The sequence below is a fragment of the Zosterops lateralis genome (assembly GCF_965231275.1).
Source record: "Zosterops lateralis genome assembly, chromosome: Z".
NCBI classification, from domain to species: domain Eukaryota; kingdom Metazoa; phylum Chordata; class Aves; order Passeriformes; family Zosteropidae; genus Zosterops; species Zosterops lateralis.
In genome coordinates, this window is record NC_139800.1 from 71,644,869 (window position 1) to 71,667,264 (window position 22,396).

General features: G+C 43.5%; 2 protein-coding genes across 4 annotated transcripts; both read left to right on the top strand.

Annotated features, from left to right (window-relative positions):
• Positions 1-766: 766 nt before the first annotated feature.
• LOC310922340 (alpha-tectorin-like) lies at positions 767-4,609 on the top strand. Its single transcript, XM_083882815.1, has 8 exons — positions 767-843; positions 1,552-1,605; positions 1,697-1,732; positions 2,028-2,158; positions 2,936-3,220; positions 3,370-3,507; positions 3,928-4,106; positions 4,487-4,609. The coding sequence occupies exons 2-8, from the start codon at positions 1,569-1,571 to the stop codon at positions 4,488-4,490; spliced, it is 810 nt and encodes a 269-aa protein (XP_083738941.1). The 5' UTR covers positions 767-843; positions 1,552-1,568; the 3' UTR covers positions 4,491-4,609.
• Positions 4,610-6,102: 1,493 nt separating this feature from the next.
• Positions 6,103-18,927, top strand: LOC310922950 (IgGFc-binding protein-like). 3 transcript variants are annotated; one of them, XM_083883969.1, is made up of 14 exons: positions 6,103-6,209; positions 7,411-7,477; positions 8,392-9,645; positions 10,350-10,666; positions 11,157-11,487; positions 12,056-12,519; positions 13,521-14,082; positions 14,282-14,871; positions 15,090-15,663; positions 16,629-16,828; positions 17,245-17,625; positions 17,872-18,158; positions 18,301-18,333; positions 18,621-18,927. In XM_083883969.1, exons 2-13 carry the CDS (start codon positions 7,417-7,419, stop codon positions 18,305-18,307), a joined length of 5,028 nt encoding a protein of 1,675 aa, XP_083740095.1. In that variant the 5' UTR covers positions 6,103-6,209; positions 7,411-7,416; the 3' UTR covers positions 18,308-18,333; positions 18,621-18,927. The 3 variants fall into 3 exon arrangements, with proteins under 3 accessions (XP_083740095.1, XP_083740093.1, XP_083740094.1); XM_083883967.1 differs by lacking the exon at positions 18,301-18,333; XM_083883968.1 differs by lacking the exon at positions 18,301-18,333 and having other exon boundaries at positions 6,132-7,115.
• The last annotated feature ends 3,469 nt before the right edge of the window (positions 18,928-22,396 follow it).

Consider the following 22,396-nt stretch of genomic DNA (forward strand, 5'->3'; position numbering starts at 1 on the left):
AACATGCAAGCAAATGAAAGGGGCTTTCCTTCAGAAAAATAAGAAGAAGAAAAAAGGAGAGACATAATAAAGAATTTTCCTGCAAAAAATACTTTTAAAATGCCAGGTAAATAAGGAATAAGAACTTTTCTTTAGACTAAAGATTATAAAAGTTTTTTTCCCTTAAAAAAAATCCCTAAAAACAGAGAGATTAGCATCTTTTTAGAAGAAAAAAAGAAACCACTTTAAAAATTATGCTGGTTTAAAGGGTTATTTTTTCCTCCAAAAAGTAGCATTCCAGTGTATAAGACTTCTTTTTATCTTCCTGGAAAAAAAGGCCAAAGTACATGATAAAGATTTTTCTTAGCCTCTCAATATCAAAACCAAGTCCTCAAAATCCCAAATAAACAGGGATAGTCTATTTTCTTCCTGATAATAAAAAGGGACATAAGAGATCTAGAATTAAAAATAATTTTAAAGTACTTTTTTCTTTAAAAAAATTAAATCAGGGGATGAAAGTTGAAAGTTTGGAAAAGGGGCAAAAACCCCACATGAGGTGAGGAGGGATCCAGAGGTGTCTCCAGAACCCTAAAATTATTCAAAAAAAGTCATCATTGTGCTTAAAAAAAATACATCTGGAGGAGCCAAAAATCCCCAACATGTCATTAAATTTCCGTTTCTAAAGAATCCTGAGATGCTTTCTGGGAAAGCTCAGAGAGATTGGATTGGTGGAAAGTTGGCAAATTACATGTTTCTGTATTTTTTGTTTTGATTAAAAAAAAGAGCAGGACAAGTCAAAAGCCAGCATTTGAGGGTGTTTGCACTTATTTTCAGGCTGAAGTTCTTCACTTCATAGAAATCCAGGTGAGAGAATTTTTATTCTGGTGGGATTTTGGTCATTCCTTGGAATACTGTCTCTTTAAAATCCTGATTTTTCATGCATTTAAGGAAGTTTTTTGCCTTTAAATGACTTAAAAATGCATAAAAATATAAATAATCCTAATTTTATTCCAAAAAATCCTGAATTTGGGCAAAGAAGGGGAAAAACTTCTTCAATACATTCACACAAATGGCAATAACTGAAGATTTAATTAAATAAAAATTAAATAAAGATCTAAATGAATCTGGAAGATAAAAATAGCATTTATCTAAAAACTCCATGAAATAAAAAGGCAATGCATTTAGAATTAAAAATTGAAATTAAATTAAATAATTTTCACGTAAAAAAATTTTTATTAAAATTCAGTAATAATAAATTAAAATAATAAAAATTAAATCAAATTTTAAAATCTTAGTTAAATTATATTGATACTTTCAAATGTACTATAATTAAATGATAAAGCAAACTTTTCAAATACTTTAATTCTTTTAAAAAATGGTTATAATATCACACATACACATGGCCCTCCACAAAAAAAATCCTGAGAAAAGTGTGTGTTTGGTGTTTTAATGTGAATTTTATTTGCCTCTGGAACTTCATTTTACTGCATCATCTCTTTTGGGGAGGCTTTTTGGTTTGCTTGCTTGGATGTATTTATAGGGTTTTTTTCAAGTTTTCCTGGTTTTTTACAGCTATTTTGGGGTCAAGGATGTCACCCTCTAGTGTTTTCTTCCTCCTGATTTTAGGTAAATGTTTGTTTCTGAAAAAGTGTTGTAACTTTCATCCCTGTTGGAAAAATGATTGATCAACTCATTTGCCCTCCTATTTCTTCTCCAGGTTCCGTGGTTGACACAAAAACCTCATCTGAAAAAGGTGAATTTTGGAGGCTTTGTCCTAAAAACCCTATATTTCCACCTAAATAAAACTTTCTCCTACCCACATCATATCATTTTCCCACTATTCTCCCAAAATCCATGTGTAATCCCCATGTAATTCCACTGGGGCCATTCCCTTTCACCCCAGCTTTCCCACAAAAACCCAGGAGAAGATGCATCCATTTTTAGGTAACCAGGACCATGAGAACTCCAGATTTGCTGAGTTATACCCCAAAATCCATGTAGTTGGATGGGAATTTGGAAGAAGTTTCCAAAACCTGATTTTCCCTCAGGATCCCTGCTCTATCCTTATGGACCACACCAGGGAGACGAAACCAACCCTAAACACGATGATGGGACATCTGGGGAAATCTCCCTCTCCGTTCCCTTCACCTTCTATGGCAAACCCTATATAACTGCATTCGTAGGTCACCCAAACTCCATATTTTTGAGAATTTCCTCATTTTTTCCAAATTTTCCCTCCATTTCTACTTAATTTTTCCCTGGTGTGTGTGGGCAAGTGTCTCTGTGTGTATGTGTGTCCTCAAAATCAACCCTTCTTGAGTTCATAGTGGGTTTTATCCTTGGACACTGAAACATCTTCAGATGGGTGGGGGATCTTGAGGGGGCTAGTGGTATTGGGGGGATTGGAGGGGTTTGGGAGGTTCTGAGGATGGTGGGTGATGGTATGGTCCTTTGTGGTCATATGGTTGGGGGGTCTAGGGGCAGATGGTTATTGGTTACTTTTGAGTGGTCCCATGTGGGGTGGATGTTGGGGTGTGTTGGTGGGCATTGTGGGATCACATTGGTGGTGGATTTTAAAAGGGTCTTTGAGGGGTGGGTCTCAGAGAGATTGGTGGGTGTTCTGGGGACCTGTGGGTGGTGGGTCTTGGGAGGGTCTAGGAGGTGTTTGCTGTTAGGGGGTTCTATGGATCTGATGTTTGGGGAGTCCTGTGGGTTGTGTGTCTTGGAAGACTGATGGATCTTGAAGGCTTATTTGGTTGTTGGGGAGTCCTGTGGGTGAGGGTTCCTATGGTTGGTTGGTCTTGGGGGCACCCTGTGGGCAGTGGGTCTTGGAGTGTTGATAAGTGTTGGGAGGTCCCTATGGGTGGTGGTTTTTGGTGTGCTTGTAGGGTCCATCTTGAGGACCCATAACCCAAGTCAAGGTGTTGCACCCACCCTCTCCTGGTGACACCTCCAGGTGAACAACAACGGGGTGATCTCCTTTGATGGGCCTGTCAGACAATACACCCCCGACCCCTTCCCTCTGGTGGACGGGCACCCTTTTGTGGCTCCGTACTGGGCGGATGTGGATAACGTGGTGGGAGGGGACATCTTCTACCGCCAGACCACCGACCCAGTGCTGCTGGGGGACATCAGCAAGGACATCACCCAGTACTTTCCCAAAAACCCCTTCACTGCCACCTGGGCCTTGGTAGCCACCTGGGACCATGTGGCCTACTATGGCTCCTCCTCCTCTGAAAAGGTGAGGTCCATGGTCCATGGGGCATGAAGGTCACTCATTGTCTCTTGTTGACCCACTTGGTCGCCTTTTTGACCAACCTATCTTTGACCTCTAGAACCCATCCATGACCTCCATGACTCATCCTTGACCTCTGTGACCTTTCTTCATAGGGCAACACCTTCCAGGCTGTGCTGACCACTGATTCCAACATGTTCTACATCATCTTCAACTACTGGGACATCCAGTGGACCACGGGAACAGCGAGTGACGGGGATGCCGAAACAGGACTTGGGGGGACCCCAGCACATGTAGGTGGGGAGAGTAGAGGAGGAGGGGGAGGTTGTCCCACACCATGTTCTGAGGATGATGATGATGAAGGTTAGGGATTGGACCACCCATTTCCTGGGGATGATGATGATCATGATGAAGGCCCAGGATTGGCCCGCAACATTTTTGGGGAGGTCAAGTTGTCCTGTCCCAGCTTCTGGAGATGATAATGATGAAGATCACAGGTTGGCCCATCCCAACCATTGGAGATGATGATGATGATGATGAAGACAGGGGGTTGTGCACTCTTCTTCTGGAGATGATGATCATGATAGCGATGGTCATGCATGGGTCCATATAATTTTTGTGTGATACCGAGTATGTTTGCATCCTAAAATCATTTTTGAGGCCCACTACTGATGGGGTCAGCCCTCTAGATTCCCCCCACCTCAATTTTCCAGGCGGGATTCAATAGTGGTGATGAGACCAACTTCTACAACATTCCTGGATCCCAAACTGATGCCATCATCAACATCACCACCACATCCAACGTCAAGGTCCCAGGACGCTGGGTCTTTCGGGTGGATAACTTTGAGGCGATAGGTGTGGATCCTCCCCAGCTGAATAACGGCTGCTGGTTGTAAGTTGGAGGAGAAAACTGGGAATTTTGAGGAAAAGTGGGAATTTGGGGGATAAATTCAGGAGTGAGGGGGGAAAGTGGGAATTTGGGGCAATAATTTGTGACTGTGGGAAGACCACTGTGAATTTAGGGGAAGACGGGATTTGTTGGAGAACATTAGGAATCTGGGGGGAACAGCAGGAATCTTGGTTGGAATATTGAGAATTTAGGGGCAAATTTGGAACTGGAGAAAATTGGGCATTTGGGGAAAGGTGGGGATTTTATGGGATAATTTGTGAGGAAAATTTGGATTTCTGAGGCGAATATTGGGATTTTGGGGGGGTATTGGGGATTTGGGTGGAAAGTGGCTCTTGCTCCTAAGCTGTTGATATCTCCTCTAGGTGAATTGAGCGGAGTAGGCCAGAGGGACATCACCACTGCCACTGTTATCACCAATGAATTCACTGTGCAGGTCAAGATAATGCCGACCTCTATGAGAGTAATAAAATTGCAGCTGAGACATTGCAGTGTCTATGGCTTTGTCATTGTCATGGCACCCATGGTGATGTCATCACACTTATGTCACCATCACCATCACCCTCACTGTTCCCACAGTTGCAGGGGATCTGAGGGGTTTGAGGGTGAAGTGTGGCAGAATTCATCCAATTTTGCTTTTTTGGGTGTTAATTTTTGTGGTCTTGCACAATATGAAGTCACTTGGCAGCCATGTGCAGAGCAGACACAACCCACAACAGCTTGGCATACACCCCCAAAATGCTGCACCTACAACACACTTCAGTGTCACAAGACACACGAAACATACAAGACACAACTTCACACCTTCCCACCCTTGACTCCTACTCACAGAATCCCAGGATCATTAGAAGAGAACACCAAGATCCTCAAATCCAACCTTTGACTGAACACCCCATGTCAAGCAGACCACAGCACTGAGTGCCATGTCCAGGTGTTTCTTGAACACTCCAGGGATGGTGATTATACCGCCTCCCTGAGCAGATCATTCCAATGCCCAATTACCCTTTCTGGGAAGAAATTCCTCCTGATGTCCAGCCTGAACCTTCCCTGGAGCAGCTTGAGACCATTTTCTCTTGTCCTGCTGCTCATTGCCTGAGAGAAAAAAACCTCACTCCCACCTGGCAACAACCTCTTTTCCAGGTAATTGTAGAGTGTGATAAAGTCATCCCCAATCATCCTTTTCCACAGACTGGGCCCTGCCAAGCTCCCTCAGCCGGTCCTGATTCTCCAGACCCTTGCCCAGCTCCATTCCCTTCTCTGGACACACTCCAGCCCCTCAACATCTTTCTTGCCATGAGGGACCCAAAACTACCCCCAGGGTTAGGGGTGTGGCTTCAGCAGCACCAGAACAGGATGGTCACTGCCCTGCTCCTGGTGCCACACCATGACAGGGGCAGCCCAGGGGCCATTGGCCTTCTTGGCCACATGGAGCACCTGACTCAGATTTTGCTGCTGTCACAAGCACCCCCAGGGCCTTTTATAATTAGCAGCTTCCCAACCACTGTGCCCTAGCTTGGAGCTGCTGAGGTTGCTGTGACCTAAGGGCAGGACCTGGCACTTCCCCTTGGTGCACCTCATGCCATTGGCCTGGGTCTATTGAGCCCATCAATTCCTCAACACACAAAATGCTTTTTTTTAAAAAAAAAAATCCCTCCCTCCCCTTCCCATTTTTCCTTTTTTCCTCTTTTATTTATTCCAATCGCACCCTCCTTTTCTCAAAAATATATGCTATTCTTGCTTCCTCACCTCCTTGTTATTGTGGAATAATTTAAACCACATTGGGGAAAAAGCCCTTGATATCTGGTAATGCCAATTTTTGACATCAGTTTTAACAAAATCCCCTTGTTTTTCTCTCTGTTTTCACCTTTTCTGGCCAAAAATTATCTCACGTCATTGGGTGGGGTAGTCCCCTGAGGATGCCCTGGATTAGTCATTTTTTTCCCCCTTTTTCTGCCAAAATTAAAAAATAATTGAGGGAGGAGCCAGATTTGCTGTCCTGGGATAGTGTTTTCTTCACAGGTTTGGGGATAAAACGGAGCTCTTTGGGGATACGGAGCTAAGCTGGGGATCAAACAGAACCAAAGGCAGGTAAGGGCAAATGTAGATCTAATAACTGATAATTTTTTTTTTTTTTCAAGAAAGAGCCTAAAGTGGGAAATCCACCTGAAAACTCCTCCTGCTCCCCCCTTCCTGACATCCCTCCCCCTCCTCCCCCCACCACTACAGCTCTGGGTCTGGTCCCGGGAGCAGTGGGATTGGAACATTTGCAACAGGATTTGGGGGAGAAAAGGGCAGAATAGAAGCATGGAAGGAAACAAGAGAGGGGAAAAAGAAAGGAAAGGAAGACAAGAGGATAAAATGGAAAAAAAAGGAGAAAAGGAAAAAGAGAAGGGAAAGGCAAATTGGGAAGGAATAGAGGAAAAGAAAAAAAAAAGGGGAATGAGTGAGATACAGGGAAAAGGGGAAAAAAGGGAGGAAAAAAGTAAAAGGGGAAGAAAATGAAAACTATGGAAAGAAGGGAGAAAAGTAGGGGAAAATGTAGGGAAGGGGGAAAAGCAGAAAAAAAGGGAAAAGAGTGAGGCAAGGGAGACAGGGGTAGAAAAAGAAAACCAGAAAGCAAGAAGAAAAGAAAAATGAAGGAAGTGGAGGAAAAAAAAGGGAAAAGGACAAGGAGAGGATAAAAGGATAAAGAAAGGATAAAAGGACAAGAAAATTTAAAAAGTGGAAGAAAGGAGTAAAAAGTGAGAAAAGGAATAGAAAAGGGGAAAAGTTGAAGAAATGGAAAAACCAAAAGGGGATGTGGATGGAAAAATGGGATTCAGGAAAAGAGAAGAAAATGGAAAAATGAAGCAAAAGAAAGAATGGGGAAAATAAGGGAAAAAGAGGAAATTAAAAAAAAAAAAAAAAAAAAAAAAAAAAAAGATAAGTAAGAGGAAAAAGGAAAAGGGAGCAAAAGAGGAAGTAAAAAGAGGAAAAGGGAAAGGAGATTCAAAGGTACCTTGGATGGTGGGGGAAGGCATGTGGAAATGCCTCCCCTAAAGCAAATTTTGGCAAGAAAATTCACATTTTTGAGTAAATGCATGTAAAATAGTAAATTTGAGGATAGTTTGAAGGAGAAAAACAGATTTTGGGGACAAATTTAGTACAATATTGAATTTTGGGATGGAGCACACAGATTTGGGGATTTGTGTATGTTTTATGTGAAGAAATGGTGAAATTTGGGAAAATTCTGGTGAGATTTCAAAAAATATGAGAATTTGACTGGTTTTTTTTTACCTTTTGCACCCAGAACACCATGGAAGGCAGCTTGGGAAAAGCAGATGTGCTGAAGTTGTTCTGGATTGTTATGCTTTGGGGTAAGTTGAAACAGGGTGGGGAAATGCCTCAGAAGCTGAATGAATTCCCATGAAATCATGATTTTCCTCAAAATAAGAGTTTACCAGCCCGGAAGAAGGAATTCCTGGCCCAAACCCTTCATCTTTTGCCCAGGGAATTAATTGGGATTTCATCAAATTCATGATTATTCAAATGGTTTATTCCTGTGAATGATGATCCAACAGATTAATCTAATTAAATATTTGTTCAGAGTTCACTCTCCCAACTGGAGAATGAGTGTATGAAAAATTAATCAAATCAATGATCAAATTATTACTCCATCAAATCAATGATCTAAGAAATTAATAGTTCATAAAATCAATCAAATCCATCAAATCTGTAATTCATTAAAGCAATAATCCATCAGATCAATGTTAATTTAATTTTTTTCCCCATAATATTATCCATCAAATGATAGAGTCCATAAACTCAATAAACAAATCAAAATCAATGACCCATGAAATTAACACTTCATTAAATTAAAACTCTGTCCAATAAAATGTCCATCAATCAATTAATCCATTGACTCAAAAGTCCATTGGCTCAATAATCTATTGAATCAATAATTCATTAAATCAATGATCCATCAGATGAATGAAAATGAAATCAAAGGTCTATCAGACTGAAAGTCCATCAAGCCAATAATTTACCTAATCTTTAACCCATTTGATTAATAATTTATTAATCAATAATGCACCAAATTGATCAAAATTATTAAATCAGTAGTCCACCAAGTCAATAATCCAGAAATCAGTGGTCCATGAAATCAACTGTGCATCAATCCAATTATCCATCAAATGAATCAAATCTCTATCAAATCAATTATCCATCAAATTAATACTCCATCAAATCAATAATCTATCAAATTACCCACCCTGCTTCTTCCTTCCCCCAGCTCTCCTCCATGCCCCCAGAATCACCTCTGAGATGTCACCAACTCACCTGGGTGACGAGTTCCTGGTGGCCTTCCAGCAGAATGGTGACCAGCGCACTCTTCGCAGCGACTTCCGCCTCCTCCTCCTCACTGGCCCCTCCCCATCCACCACTGCCACCATCTCCATGAAGAGACCTGGATTACGGATGACAGTGCAGGCAGCTGCCAACCAACCAGTCCTGGTGAAGATCCCACCCCAAGCCGAGATGGTGGGAAGCCAGATTTTTGAAAACGCTGTGGTGGTGAAGACCACTGCTGCTGTCACTGCTGTGATGGTCAATGACAAACCCACAGCAGCTGACTCCGCAGTCATTATTCCGGTCCACAGATGGGGGACGGAATACCACGTGGTCACCCCCAACCCCGGCCCCACCCGCCGTGCCCAATTTGTGGTGGCTGCTTGGGATCAACCCACCACAGTCAACATTCACCTCAATGCTGATGTCAAATTCAATGGACGGTTGCACCGACGTGGCTCCACCCTTACCATCCCACTGGAGCCGTTCCAAGCAGCACAGATCCAGAGCGTGACTGATCTTTCCGGAACACGGGTGGTGGCACAGAGACCAGTGGCTGTCTTCAGTGGTCACACCTGCGTGGGCAGGTTGAGCCGCTGTGATCACGTGGTGGAACAGCTCCACCCTATTGCCCAGTGGGGAAAATCCTTCCTTGTGCCGCCAGTGCCCTTCCGGGGACAATCCAACCTCATCTACATCACCGCTGCTCAACCAACACGTGTCACAGGTCATAATGAAGTCACTAAGACCACACGAGAGATACAACCTAATCACTCGCTGCTCTATGGCACCCAATCCCCACAAGGCGTGTTTGTCACTTCCGAAGCTGGTGTCCAGGTTTTTCTGTTGGGCAGTGGTGAGAACAGCGGTGCAGTGACCTCTGAGCCATTTTTTATCAACATCCCAGACATAGCTGGTTACTGCAACTCCTACAGTGTTGTTGCACTGGAAGGATATGACAACCGCATCCTGCTGGTGGCCAAGACAGCAGAAACTTCTGGAATACTGCTGAACCAGAGGCCGTTAGGGAGTGTGGCATGGGAGCCAATCCCTGGGACAGAATATTCATGGGTTGGTATAAATTTGGGAAATGGATTTGGAATTCATCGTGTGGAGCACGAGACAGCAGCATTTGGAGTGTGGAACGTCGGGATGGGGCAGGGGAAGCGCTATGGAGCAGAAGGAGCTTGCGACAGTGGTGAGTGGAGGTGGACTTTGATATCAATAAATGATCTAGAATTATATAGATAACAATAACAGCTATGTATACTAATTACATTTAATTATATGTAATCATGCAAATGACAAAAATCAATTAAACAAAAGTAATACCATTACATAATAATATTATTGTATTATAATAATCTATAATATTATATGATAGTATATTATTATAATAGTAATATTAAAAAATACTAAGATAGACATGTATAATAGTATAAACATATAGGAATGATGGTGAAAAAACCCTAAATGTAATATACTAAATAAATGAATAAGAATCAGTGGAGAAATACATAAATAATACATAAAAATCACTATCTATAAATATAAACATATAAAAAATGGTAAATATCCAAGAGACAAATATAATATCTATATGAGATGACACGTCTGTGATAAATTTATATTTATAAATTGTTTAGAAACATATACATTTGTTATATTTCTAATAATTCTGTATGATGGAAATACATAAGCAATAGGTGGATAAATAATATCTAAACAAACATAGAGGTGATGTATAAATATTTATAAATAATATAGAAATACTAATATGTAATTACAAATCAGATATAAAACCATGCAAAATATATAAATATATATATATATATATTCTTAGACATATCAATGATATAATCAACTATAGAATTTAATTCTCTGTCACTAATAAACCCACAGACCCTTGCCGGCAGGTGCAGTGCCGCCCTAAGGAGAGCTGTCACCTGGACAAGGGTACGCCCACCTGCCGCCATGACTACCTGGGCACCTGCACAGGCTCCCCATCCCTGCAGTACCACACCTTTGATGGGGCCTCTGTGTCCTCTCGTGGTGGCTGCAGGTACACCCTGGCCAAGTACTGTGGGGCTGACCCCACCCTGGAGCCCTTCACTGTGGAAGAGCAGCAGAGCCAGGATCACTCTGAGAAGCCATTGGCCAATGTCCATGTCTACACCTACAATATCTCCATCCGTGCCGGTGAGGACAAGGCCATCCAGGTTAGTTTCTCCAGGTGTCAGATCCATCTGACATGGATGGTTTCAAATAAAACCATTTGTTCCAAGTAGATTAAAATTTCTAGATGGGTTTGACCTTCAAAAAACAAGGAAAAATATAAAGAAAAGTGTGAGACGATAAATCATTACAATGTTGATGTTGACCTTAAAAAATAAGTAGAACCACCACACTTGTGGAATTTGGAGCATTTTTTCCATTCCTAATCAATTTTCCAGGTGGAATGTATTTTTTTCCAATCCTGGTCTCCATACAGACAAGATTAGCTCAGAAGGTGTAGAAAATGGTTCAGACTGGGGGTTTGAGCTTTTCTTGGTGTGAATCTCCAGGAAGAAGGGCAAAAATTCTAATTGATAATGAAAATTGATTATTCATAAAATCATTTTTCCCTCTGTTTGTACTTACGTACTTTTTGTGGGATTGGGAACCACCTCCTAAGGTTTAACCGCCCTTCTCATCTTCCTGCCCCACAAGGTTAACAACAAACCCATCAACATTCCAGCTACCCTGGAAGAGGGAAAAGTCCAAATTTTCCAAAATGATGGTCGGACTGTCCTCCAGACGGATTTTGGGCTGCAGGTGACCTATGATGAGGACCAGGTTATCATGGTGGCAGTGCCCAGCAGCTATTTTGGGGCCACCTGTGGCCTCTGTGGCAACTTCAATGAGGATACAGACGATGAAGCCATGGTTCCCAATGGTATTCCTGGTGAAGGCGGTGAGGATTGGGCAGAAAGCTGGAGAGATCCCTCATGCCAGGAAGATTGTGGAGACCAGGAGATTGCACAGGGCATGGAGGGGTGTGGTGAGTTCATGTGGGGATCTGTGAGGATCTTGGGGAAGGGAGAAGAGGATCCATGTGGGAACTTAGCTGTGAGTACTAGGCTAGAGCCATGGTTGTAGGCTTCAACACAATCAATGTGTCTTCTCATTCCAAAACATCCCAAAATCCACCTATCCACCTAATCTGACCCCAGGTGTCTGTAACACATGGAATTACACTGGCATTTTCCTGAAGGCCATCCCTGCTTGATGTCTCATGGACTCTAAAATCCTTTTAGGCATCAAAAAAATAGTGGGGAAGGAATGACCCCAAAATCTACTTGACCTCATTCCAGCTGCCCCAAAGCCAGGAAATTGTGCTGAGATTTTTCCTCAGAGTTGTCCCTGCGGAATGTATCTTGAGCTCTAGTTGAGGTGTTAATGTAACCAACATCTCCATTCCGGGGAAGGCTTGCATTGGTTGGTTGTCCCTAAAATACCCCTAAGCCCTCCTGATTTGACTTCAGGTGTCCACAACACATGGAATTCCACTGGGCTTTCCTGAGGATCATCCCTGTGTGATGTCTCACAGACTCTTAAATCCCTTGTAGGCATCAAGGCAACCAACAGCCCCAGCACCAATGCCTCTGCTTGTTTCCACAACAATCACTCCTACAAGCTCCATGAGGAATTTTGGGAAGATGGGAGCTGCCAGAAGCGGTGCCGGTGTGAGGGTTCAGGGGCAGTCACTTGTAAGCCAGGGAGATGTAGATCCAATGAAAAGTGTGTCACAGTTAATGGCATCACCAGGTGTACACCCAACAAGCACTACACTTGCATCGGGACGGGTGACCCGCACTACACCACCTTTGATGGGGTGAGGTTTGACTTCCAAGGCTCCTGCATCTACCAGTTTGCTGCCCTCTGCACCCCCAAGCCCACCCTGGTCCCCTTCAACGTCACCGTGGAAAACAACCACCGCGGCAGCCGTTCTGTGTCCTTCACCAAGACTGTCAACCTGGAGGTCTATGGGAGTGTCATCAGCATGAGCCAGGAGCACCCACGCAAGGTCAAGGTAGGCAACCCCTCAAGGAATTCCTTTAATCCCCAAATTCCCTCAAAAAGTTCTTTTCATCCCCAAATTCCACTTTTTTTTCCATTCTAAATAACTTTGTCCCCCCCAAAGTCTTCTTTTTTCCCCCAAAGTACCCTTTTTGAATTCCAAATTCTCCATATTCCTCCAGATTACCCCCTTTTTCACCTAAATTCCCCTTTTTATCCCTCAAATTCCCTTTATCTCCCCAAATACCCTTTTTTCACTAAGTATCCCTTTTCACCGCTGGACTCCCCCCTTTTCCCTCAAATTCCTCTTCATTTCCCCCCAAATTCCCCTTTTCCCAAAAAAAAATTCCCCGATTTGGTCTCAAAATTGTTCTTTTCCCTTGCAAAATTCCCTTTTCACAAAAAAATTTCATTTTCTCCCTTTGCAAATTCTCTTTGCAAATTCTGCTCTTTTTCTGCCTAAGTACCATTCTTTTTACTCAAATACCCCCTTTATCTCTCAAATACTACTTTTTCCCCTCAAATCACCTTTTTCCCTTAAAAATACTGTTTTCCCAATCCTCCTAGTTCCCCCAAATCACCTATTTTCCCTGAAATTCCATTTTCTCTCCCATGCTTTCCCTTTTTTCCCAACAAATCCTCCTTTCCCCTCTAAATCCAACTTTTTGTCCCAAATTCCCTCTTTTTCTGCCTAATTCCTAATTTTCCCCAATTCTTCTCCAGATTATATTAAGTATATACTCTATTAAAACCAAATTAGAATATAAAAATAATTCAAATAAAAATACAGAAAAGTAAATAATAATAAAAAGCATAAAGATAAAAATGAAAGCCAATAAAATGTCAATAAGAAGAAATAAATGTAAAAAGAAAAGAATAATTTAAAAATAGAAGATAAAATAAAATTATAATATAAATAAAAATACAGTAACAAAATAAAATAAAACTATCAAACTATGATTTCAAACCTCTTCCTTCCTGTCTCCATCTTTTGTCTTCCCCGCCTTCCTGCAGGTGGATGGTGCCTTTGTGTCCCTTCCTTTCACCCACCCCCACTTTTCCGTGTTCTACCGCGGTGTCCACGGCTTTGTCACCACCGACTTTGGGGTCACTGTCACCTTTGACTGGTACAGCTACGCCCGTGTCATCCTTCCCACCACCTACTCTGGTGCTGTCTGTGGCCTCTGCGGCAATGCCAATGGCGACCCTGATGATGACTTTGTCACCCCTGGTGGCCACCGCGCCTCTGATGAGACCCAGCTGGGTGACAGCTGGAAAGTGGGGGATGTCCCCGGGTGCTCAGCTGGTTGTGGTTCAGAGTGCCCAGTATGTGATGCAGTGAAGGTGCAGCCATACCGTGGGGACAGGTACTGTGGGGTGATCGCCCGAGCAGGGGGACCCTTCCGGGAGTGTCACCGTGTCATCAACCCGGAGCCGTTCCTGCAGGACTGTGCTTTCGATGCCTGTCACTACAAGGGACACCGTGACACTGTGTGTCAGGGTATTTCTGCCTATGTCACTGCGTGCCAGAGTCAGGGGGTGGCTGTGGAGACGTGGAGGACGGCAGAGTTCTGCAGTGAGTATGGGTGGGATAGGGGCAAATGGGACCCTCTGTCTCCTCCCCTCCTTTCCCTACCTCCCCTCCATCCCTCCCTCCCTATCCCTCCCTCCCTCTTTGTTCCCTCCCTCCCTCCTTTCTTCCTTCCTTCCTTGTGGGACTCCCCTTCCCTTTGGATATTCTCCTCACCCCCTATTTCTTTCTTTTTTCCCCCCAGCTCTTTCCTGCCCTGCTCACTCCCACTATGAGCTCTGTGGGAGCCCCTGCCAGCCCACCTGCCACACCTCTGTCTCCAACTCCTGTTCCGTAACGCCTTGCTCTGAGGGCTGTTTCTGTGACACCGGTTATGTCCTCAGCGGCTCTGACTGTGTTCCCCACTCTGAGTGTGGCTGTGAGTACCTTGGTCGCTACTATCAAAAGGACACCGAGTTTTACCCCTCATGCCGGGAACGCTGCCGCTGCAGCACCAATGGCACAGTGACCTGCCAGGAGGCATTCTGCGGTGCCCATGAGGAGTGCCGGGTGGAAGATGGAGTTTTGGGATGTCACCCCACGGGTTATGGCCGGTTGGTTGTGTCAGGAGACCCCCACTACGTCACCTTTGATGGACGTACCTTCAATATCCCGGGATCCTGCACTTACATCCTGGCACGGGTGTGCGAGCCGGCCCAGCGGTTGGTCAACTTCACGGTGTTGGTGGAGCATGAGGCAGGCAGTCATGGTAACCCTGTGCTGATGAAGAGGGTGGTGGTATCCATCCATGGGCACACTGTCACCATGGAGCGGGGACGGAAATGGGAAGTGATGGTAAGTCTGGAGACCCCCACAGTGATGCAGTGAGGATGGAGAGGGTGGTGGTGTCCATTCATAGGTACAACATTAAATGTGGGGAGGATCTAGTGATTCCCATCGTGATTACATGATTATAAGGAGGGAGTTTCCCTCCACATCTACACTGTCACTGTGGAGTGGGATCTAGTGACTCTATTCCAAATGTCAGATATGTCACCCTATCCCCATTCCAGGTCGACTTGGAGCGCTACACGCTCCCACTGGTGACAGAGGACAAGAACCTCCGCTTTGGCCAAGAGGGGAGTAACATTGTCCTCCACACTGCTGCGGGAATCCGCATCCTCTACAATACAGCCACCTTCCTCCTCATCACTGTCCCCGACGTGTACCGTGGCCGGCTGTGTGGCTTGGGCGGTGACTATGATGGGGATCCCAGTAATGACTTCCGGCTGCCCAGTGGGGCACTGGCAAGAACCACCCAGGAATTTGTCACCTCCTGGAAGGCTCCAGAGAAGGACAGAGCATGCAGTGATGGCTGCGAGGATGGTGTGTGCAGCAAGTGTGATGTCACCAGTGAGGCAACGTATGGCAGGAATGGATCCTGTGGGATCATCCGTGATGCAGAAGGGCCATTCCAGGCATGCCACCCACGCATCAGCCCCGTGGAGTATTTCACCCACTGCATCCATGATCTCTGTGCTGCCCGTGGGGACCGTGCTGCCTTGTGCCATGCATTGCAAGCATATGCCACTGCTTGCCAAGCTGCTGGCGCTACCGTCAGACCATGGAGGACAAAGGAGTTCTGCCGTAAGTCAGGAAGAATTTTGCCACTCCATGTCCTCTCTTCCTCAAAAGCTACATTTTCTCCTGGGGTAGGGAGAAAAGATTGGGAAAAAAAATCCCTCAAGTTTTGGAAAAATAGTTATGGAAAGAATTTCCCCCAGCTGGGGAAGATTTTCCTATTTTTGGAAAATGTTGCCTCAAATTTTGAAAAAGTTCCCCTGCATTTCAAAAACATCTTCACATTTTGCAAAAATTCCTCCAAGTTTAGAAAATATCCTCCAATATTTTTAAAAAAACCTAAAAAAGTGAAAAAATATCATATTTCACAAGAGCCTTCTATTTTTGAAAAAAAATTCACTGATATTTTAGAAAAATTCCCTTTCTCTTTTGAAAAAGAGTCTTCCTATTATGAAAAAAATCCTTTAAAATTTGGAAGTTCTCTCTTAATTTTGATTAAAACCTTTCAGTTGTGAAAAAGTCCTTAAAATCTGAAAAAATTGTTCACCATTTATAAAAATAATCAAATGTTGAAAAATCCCCTCCAATTTTGAACTCATTTCCTCTAATTTAGAAAAAAACCCTTTCAGTTTGAAAAAAAGTACTTTGCAGAAAACCTTCTAATTTTGCTAAAACCCTTCCAATTTTAGAAAAAAACTCAAATTTCCTGAAGAAAAAGCCCTCAATTTTTAAAGAAACTGCCCATTTAGGTAAAATGAATTGTATTTTACTGAAAACAGTCCAGTACGGAGGAATCGTAGGTTGGGAATGATGGCCTCAAATTAAAAAAAAAGCCAAACTAAATTTTGATGAGAAAAATCCCTCTATTTTGATGAAAATACCCAAATTAGGAAAAAACCTCCCATTTTTAAAGACTCCTTCAAATTAAAAAAAACAGCCTTTTTTTTTTCTGAAAACCTTCAAATTTTGATCAAACCTCTGCACAATTTTGAAATTGTCCCAACAATGGTGCTTTTTTCCTTTTTCCCCAGCCCTGTCCTGCCCCCCAAACAGCCACTACGAGCTCTGCACTCGCACCTGTGACCTCACCTGTGCTGCCCTCGTGGGACCCTCCCCCTGCACCTGGGGGTGCTTTGAGGGGTGTCAGTGTGATGAGGGGTTCGTCTTTGATGGGGACTCCTGCGTGTCACCTGAGCGCTGTGGCTGCCTCCACAGGGGACGCTACCTCAAGGTCAGGTGACAGGGCAAGTGACACCCAAGGCTGGGGACTGGTGGAGCTGGTTTTCTGGAAATCAGGTTGGGGGTTGAGCTGCCCCATCTAGAAAGTTTCAGAGGGTTTGGGGTGAAAAAAAGGACAATTAACAGCAAAAAGGACAATTGGTGGGGGAAAATAAAGGACAATTAATGAGGGAGTCACCAGGAAAAAAGAATTCATAATCAATGAGAAAAAAGGAACAATTAATGGTGGAGAAAGACATCAAAAATTTGTGATTAGCTGGGAAAAAGTTGCCATTAACTAGTTGAGCTACTCAAAGTCCTCCAAATCCACCTGAATTTCTTGCTGTATAGGACTTCTCCTCTTGGAATTCGGGAAATTCCCCCAAAGTTTGGGAGATTGTGCTTAACCTGTGAGATTTCCTGTTCCAGGCGGGTGAGATTGTCACCTTCAACAACTGCTCCAAGGAATGCCACTGTCACCCATCACGGGGACTGGTGTGCCGGGACACACAATGTTCCCGGGATCAGGTGTGCATCACCCGTGACGGGGCACAGGTGTGTGCCAGGAGGGAAGGCCACTGCCAGATCGTGCCTGGAGCCACCTTGACCACCTTTGATGGTGTCGCTGGGCCCCTGTTGGCCAGTGGCACCTACAAGGTATCAGCTCTCTGTGATGAAGAGTCACCGAATTGGTTCAAGGTGGTGATAGAGGTCAGCGACTGTCGTGACACGAATGTCCCCGCAGCCACGGCTGCCATCGTCTTTGTCCGCGAGGGTGTTGTAAGCGTCAATGGTGACATGGAGGTGTGGGTGAGTGGAGCAGGTGAGGGGCTTTTGGGTGGTTTGGGTCAGTCTAGAGGGATCTGGGCAAAAATCTCTCTAAATTTTGCTTGATAGTGAGCTACTTCGTCTGATGTGGAGTGATTTTGCCCAATAATGAGCCATTTTCACAAAAAGAGAAGAGTGTTTTTGGCTCTAGCCAAGCTAGAGCTCTTTGCCCAAGAACAAACCGTTTTTCTATCATGTTTTTTTTGTAATTTTCTGATATTTTTCCAGGTCAATGGCCTCTTCACCCGGCCCCCCACCACCATCTCTGACTCTCTCTTTGTGGCATCGTCCCCTGAGAATGTCACCATCACCCACAGCTCTGGGATGTCCATCACCATCACCCAGGATGGGAAGGCGACCATCACTGTGACCTCAGGCCTGGCCTCCCGTCTCTGTGCCCCCTGTGGGAATTTCAATGGAAACCCCAGGGATGACCTGAAGCTTCCAGATGGACGTGATGCCCGAAGTGTTGGAGAAGTGGTCGACATGTGGAAATCCCGGGATTTTACTGGATGGTAAGTAATTCCTAATTTATTTACCCCAAAATCCAAGAAAATTATGTTTTCCTATACTCAGAAACTTGGTAATAATGTCAGTGGGGGAAGGGTTGGGCAGATCCTGGAAAGAATTTTCCAGTTTCTTTGGTTTCATCCGCAGCGACTGAGGCAGGATCCTGTGGGAACGATCCGGGTAAGCAACTGCTTTGCCAAGAAATGAACCATCTAGCATTATAAGGGGCCTCTTTTTGCCCAGTAATGAGATATTTTTCCCAATGAGCCATTTTGCATAGTAAATACCATTTTTTGCCCCAAATTAGCCACTTTCCTCAAATCAGACCATTACACTTAATGCTGACCCACTTTTGCATAAAAAGACCCATTATTTGCATATTAATAACCCATTTTGCATAATGCTTCCCAATTTTTGTCAAAACTGACCCATTTCTGCCCAAAATGATGTATTTCTTTCTCTTCCAGCCATGTTTCCTACCAGACTCGTCAGGAAGTTGATGCTCCCATCTATCCCATCACATAGGTGGATCACCTCAAATCCCCCATATTTAGGAAAATTCTGGATTTTGCCTCAAATCCATGAAATTTTCCTGGATTTTTCTCATATAGATTAACTCTGTGTGGATTCTAATGCCCTGATGTCCCATCCATCCCTTCAAACTCAGAAATATATCAAATTCAGGTTAAAAATATACAAATCCTAGTGTTTTTTCCCATATAAAAATGGTATTGCCAAGAGCTGGTTTTGGTACAACAATCAATAAATGCTTCTAAAGGCTTTTTGAGGGTGTGAATTTGAGATTTATTTGCTAAGTTGGAAAAGTGAGGGGTCATCATCCCAATGGGTAGGGATATTTTATGTCTAAATATTTTGTGTCTAAATTACCCCCAACTGTGGAGCACTGGGACCTTTATGTGGGGCATTGCAGCCCCAAAGTAAGTGGCATTCTGACCCCAATGTCCAGGACACTGTGACCCCTAAATTTGTAGCACCATGGCCTCCAACACAACCCCAAACATGGGGTATTTTTACTGCAAATTGTGGCACCATGTGACTTAAAAGTCACTGTAACCCCTAAGTGTGATATGTATGATCCCGAAGTGTGGTGCAATATTAGTCCAAATAGTGGGGCATTATGATCCCAAATTGTGGGACAATTTGACTCTAAAGCATGTTGTATGTCCAAAATGTGGGGTATCATGACCCACAAGTCCAGGGAAAAGTGATGCCTATGCATGGATCATTGTAACCCCAAAGAGTAAAACACTGTGACACTCAAGTGTGGGGCAATGTGATCCCCAAGTGTGACAAGTTTTTGCCCCAAAAGGCGAGCATTATGACCCCAAAATATGGGGCACTGTGACCCCCAGGTCTAAGATATTGAGACCCCCATACGTGAGTCACTGTGACCCCAAAGTGTGGCAAACTGTTACTCCCCCAAGTGTGAAGTGTCTTGACAGCAGAGTGTGGAACCATGTGACCCAAGAGCATGTGGCTGAAACCCCTAAGAATGGGGCACTGTTAACCCAAGTGTAGGGCACTCTGACCCTGAAGTACAGGGTATTCTGACCCCAAAATATGCGGTGTTCTGCCCCTGAAATGTGAGACATCATAGCCTTTAAGAGTGTGGCATTGTGACCTCCAAGTGAGGGACATTGCAACCCCAAAGAGTGTGGCAATGTGGTCTCAAGTGTAAGCCGTTTTGACTCCAAAGGGTGAAGCACTGACTCCAAAATGTGGGATGATGTGACAACAAATTTGGGGTGCTCTATCCATAAATGTGGGGCACTCTGATGGCCATGTGGTGAACACTTTAACCCCAAAGTGTAGGATGTCATGGCCTCTAAGTGTAGTGCATTTTAGCCCTCAATTTTGGCACATTTTGACCTCAAAATCGGGAGTAACGTGAACCCAATCTTTGGGACAATGAGACCCAAAAGCATGGGACAATATGACCCCCAATTCTGAGGTGTTGTAACTCCAAATTTCAGGGCATTGTGACCCAGTGTTTGGGGCACTGTGCCCCACGCTGAGCCCCATCCTCCCCAGTCTCCCCCCTCCATGCTGAATTGCTTCTCTCTTCCTCCGCACCTTTTTCCCTGTTTCTGCCCCATTCCCACTTGGATTCTTGACCACCCAGACTGGAGGGTAGGGACTCTCAGTTCTTTCTCATTCACTTCCATGAAAGCAGGATATCCAGTGACTCCCACCCCGTCTTGGGAAGTCCCCAAATCTCTGAGTTCATTCCTCAAAATAACAACAAAACCTTGCCAGTAGGATACAAAATTCCCAGAAATACAAGAGGACCTGGCGAAATTCCCAGATATTTTCGCAACAACAACTTGGGACAAGCAAAAAGCCCTTGGAATTCTTCTGAAATAAAAAAGCCAAAAATAAGCATAAAGGTTTTTAACTTGTTTTTTGTCACTTTTTCTCTTCAAAATCTGGCATTTTTGGGGTAGTGGATGCATTTTTTTTTTGAAAAAAAAGTGTAAAAAGTTGGTGTGCAGATGATTTTCAAGGAGGGTGTAGTGGGACTGGGACTTGTCTGAGGGTGTGGGGTGCCCTGAGGTGGTGGGAGGAGTTTGAGTTCTTTTGGTGTGACCCAAGGTGGAAGGTCTTGGGGATGTTAGGGATTCGGAGAGGGGTTTGGGAAGGTGGGGTTAGTGTACTCCAGGTGTGTCCAGGGTTTTGGGGTCCTCCAAGATGGGAGAGGAGGTTAAGGTGAGGGGCTAGGTGATCTGCTGGGCCCTGGAAGCCCTGGGAGCCCTGGGAGACAAAACTCAGCTGGCACATTTCAAATATTATGTTACTCAAATATTCTGACATTCAATCAATATTCAAGCATTTTTATCACTGTTGTGTTTTTTATTTGATTTTTGTATGATACAACAACTTTAAAAGGGTTTTCAAATTGCCTTCTGAGTCAGGAATGAACATAGTCCCATTTTGAAACAAGTGCTCTTGTCGCCTTCGCCATGATCTCCACATGTGAAAGGAATTTTTATTTTGGAAATACGCTGGTGTTTTCTTCTTTTTTCTTCTTTTTCTTTTTTTCTTTTCTTTTCTTCTTTTTCTTCTTTTTCGTTTTGTTTTTCTTTTTTTTCTTTTCCTTTTTCCTTAATTTTTTTCAACTATTAAAGGATTTTCAGTCACCTATTTATGGTGGTTTCTGAGCCCTGGAGCAACTGGAGTGTGGAAGATGTCTCAGAAAACTTTTTAGGTTGTCATGCTGTAAAAGATAAATTGCAATAAATCAAAGGTCAATCAATATTTTTTCTTTACCTCAGAGACAAATGCACTTAACATTTCTTCGTGTTTTAATGGAGAAAAACTTCACTGAGATGTAGGGGTTGACGTTAACTCTTAAATCACCCTTATTTGATATTTTATTCTTTTCAAGCATTTTTATAACACAGTCCCAAAAGATGCCCAAGTCTCATGGGGAAAAAAAGCTGTTACTTTAAAAACTTTAAGAGAATAAACTAAAATCCTTATTTAAAATTAAAAAACAGTGATGATTCTCTTAAAATAAGACAGGCAGAGCATGCACAGTCCATGTGGTGTTTTGCCACCTGTTCAAGCCAAATATCCTGCAGTAGTTTTCCAGGAGAAAAAGCCCTCTAACTCACAAGTACAGGCAGTTGTTTCTGCATCAAAGACAAAATGCAGTTAGTTTCTACCTCAAAATCAGCAGTCTGAGGAAATGGCTCCAATTAAAACAAACAAACAAAACTCCCTTTGTTTTGTTGTTTTTCTTTTCTTTTCTTTTGCCTGCAAGCACTGACATTTTAATTCCTATATTTAAGATTGTGCACTAGCTTTGGCTGTCAGGCCACAATTTAATTTACTCCTAAGTTGCAGCCCAATCATTCAAATTTTGAGTAAATTAAAAATACAACGTTCAGCTTCCACTGCAAAATCTTGTCAGAAAGTAGAAGTACAGCTTTGATAATAAAGCACAGAAATACAAAGCGAAAGGTGTGAATCTCACATTTTTTTCACAGAGGACCTATAATGTCATCAACTTTTTGTCTCCCTGCTTGTCAGAAAAACTTAGTTTAGAAAAAAAAAATTGTAATAGATTGCTGCAAATTTCTTTTCCCCTCAGCGGAGAACTTTTTGTTTAAACTAAACAGATGATTTCCCTTTTGGAATTTAAAGGGCCCAGGAGTAAACCTAGCTCACGTCTCAGAGACTGGGTCTAGGACCTCTGCAGTCATTTTCTGCCTAAAAATTT

Excerpts from the sequence above, each read along its gene's own strand:
- LOC310922950 (XM_083883967.1), top strand. The coding sequence starts at position 7,417 with ATGGAAGGCAGCTTGGGAAAAGCAGATGTGCTGAAGTTGTTCTGGATT. Across the intron at positions 10,667-11,156 it reads GTGAGGACAAGGCCATCCAG|GTTAACAACAAACCCATCAA; the intron begins GTTAGTTTCTCC and ends CTGCCCCACAAG. Across the intron at positions 17,626-17,871 it reads ATGGTGACATGGAGGTGTGG|GTCAATGGCCTCTTCACCCG; the intron begins GTGAGTGGAGCA and ends ATATTTTTCCAG.
- LOC310922340 (XM_083882815.1), top strand. The coding sequence starts at position 1,569 with ATGTCACCCTCTAGTGTTTTCTTCCTCCTGATTTTAG. Across the intron at positions 2,159-2,935 it reads AACCCTATATAACTGCATTC|GTGAACAACAACGGGGTGAT; the intron begins GTAGGTCACCCA and ends TGACACCTCCAG. Across the intron at positions 3,508-3,927 it reads TTGGGGGGACCCCAGCACAT|GCGGGATTCAATAGTGGTGA; the intron begins GTAGGTGGGGAG and ends TCAATTTTCCAG.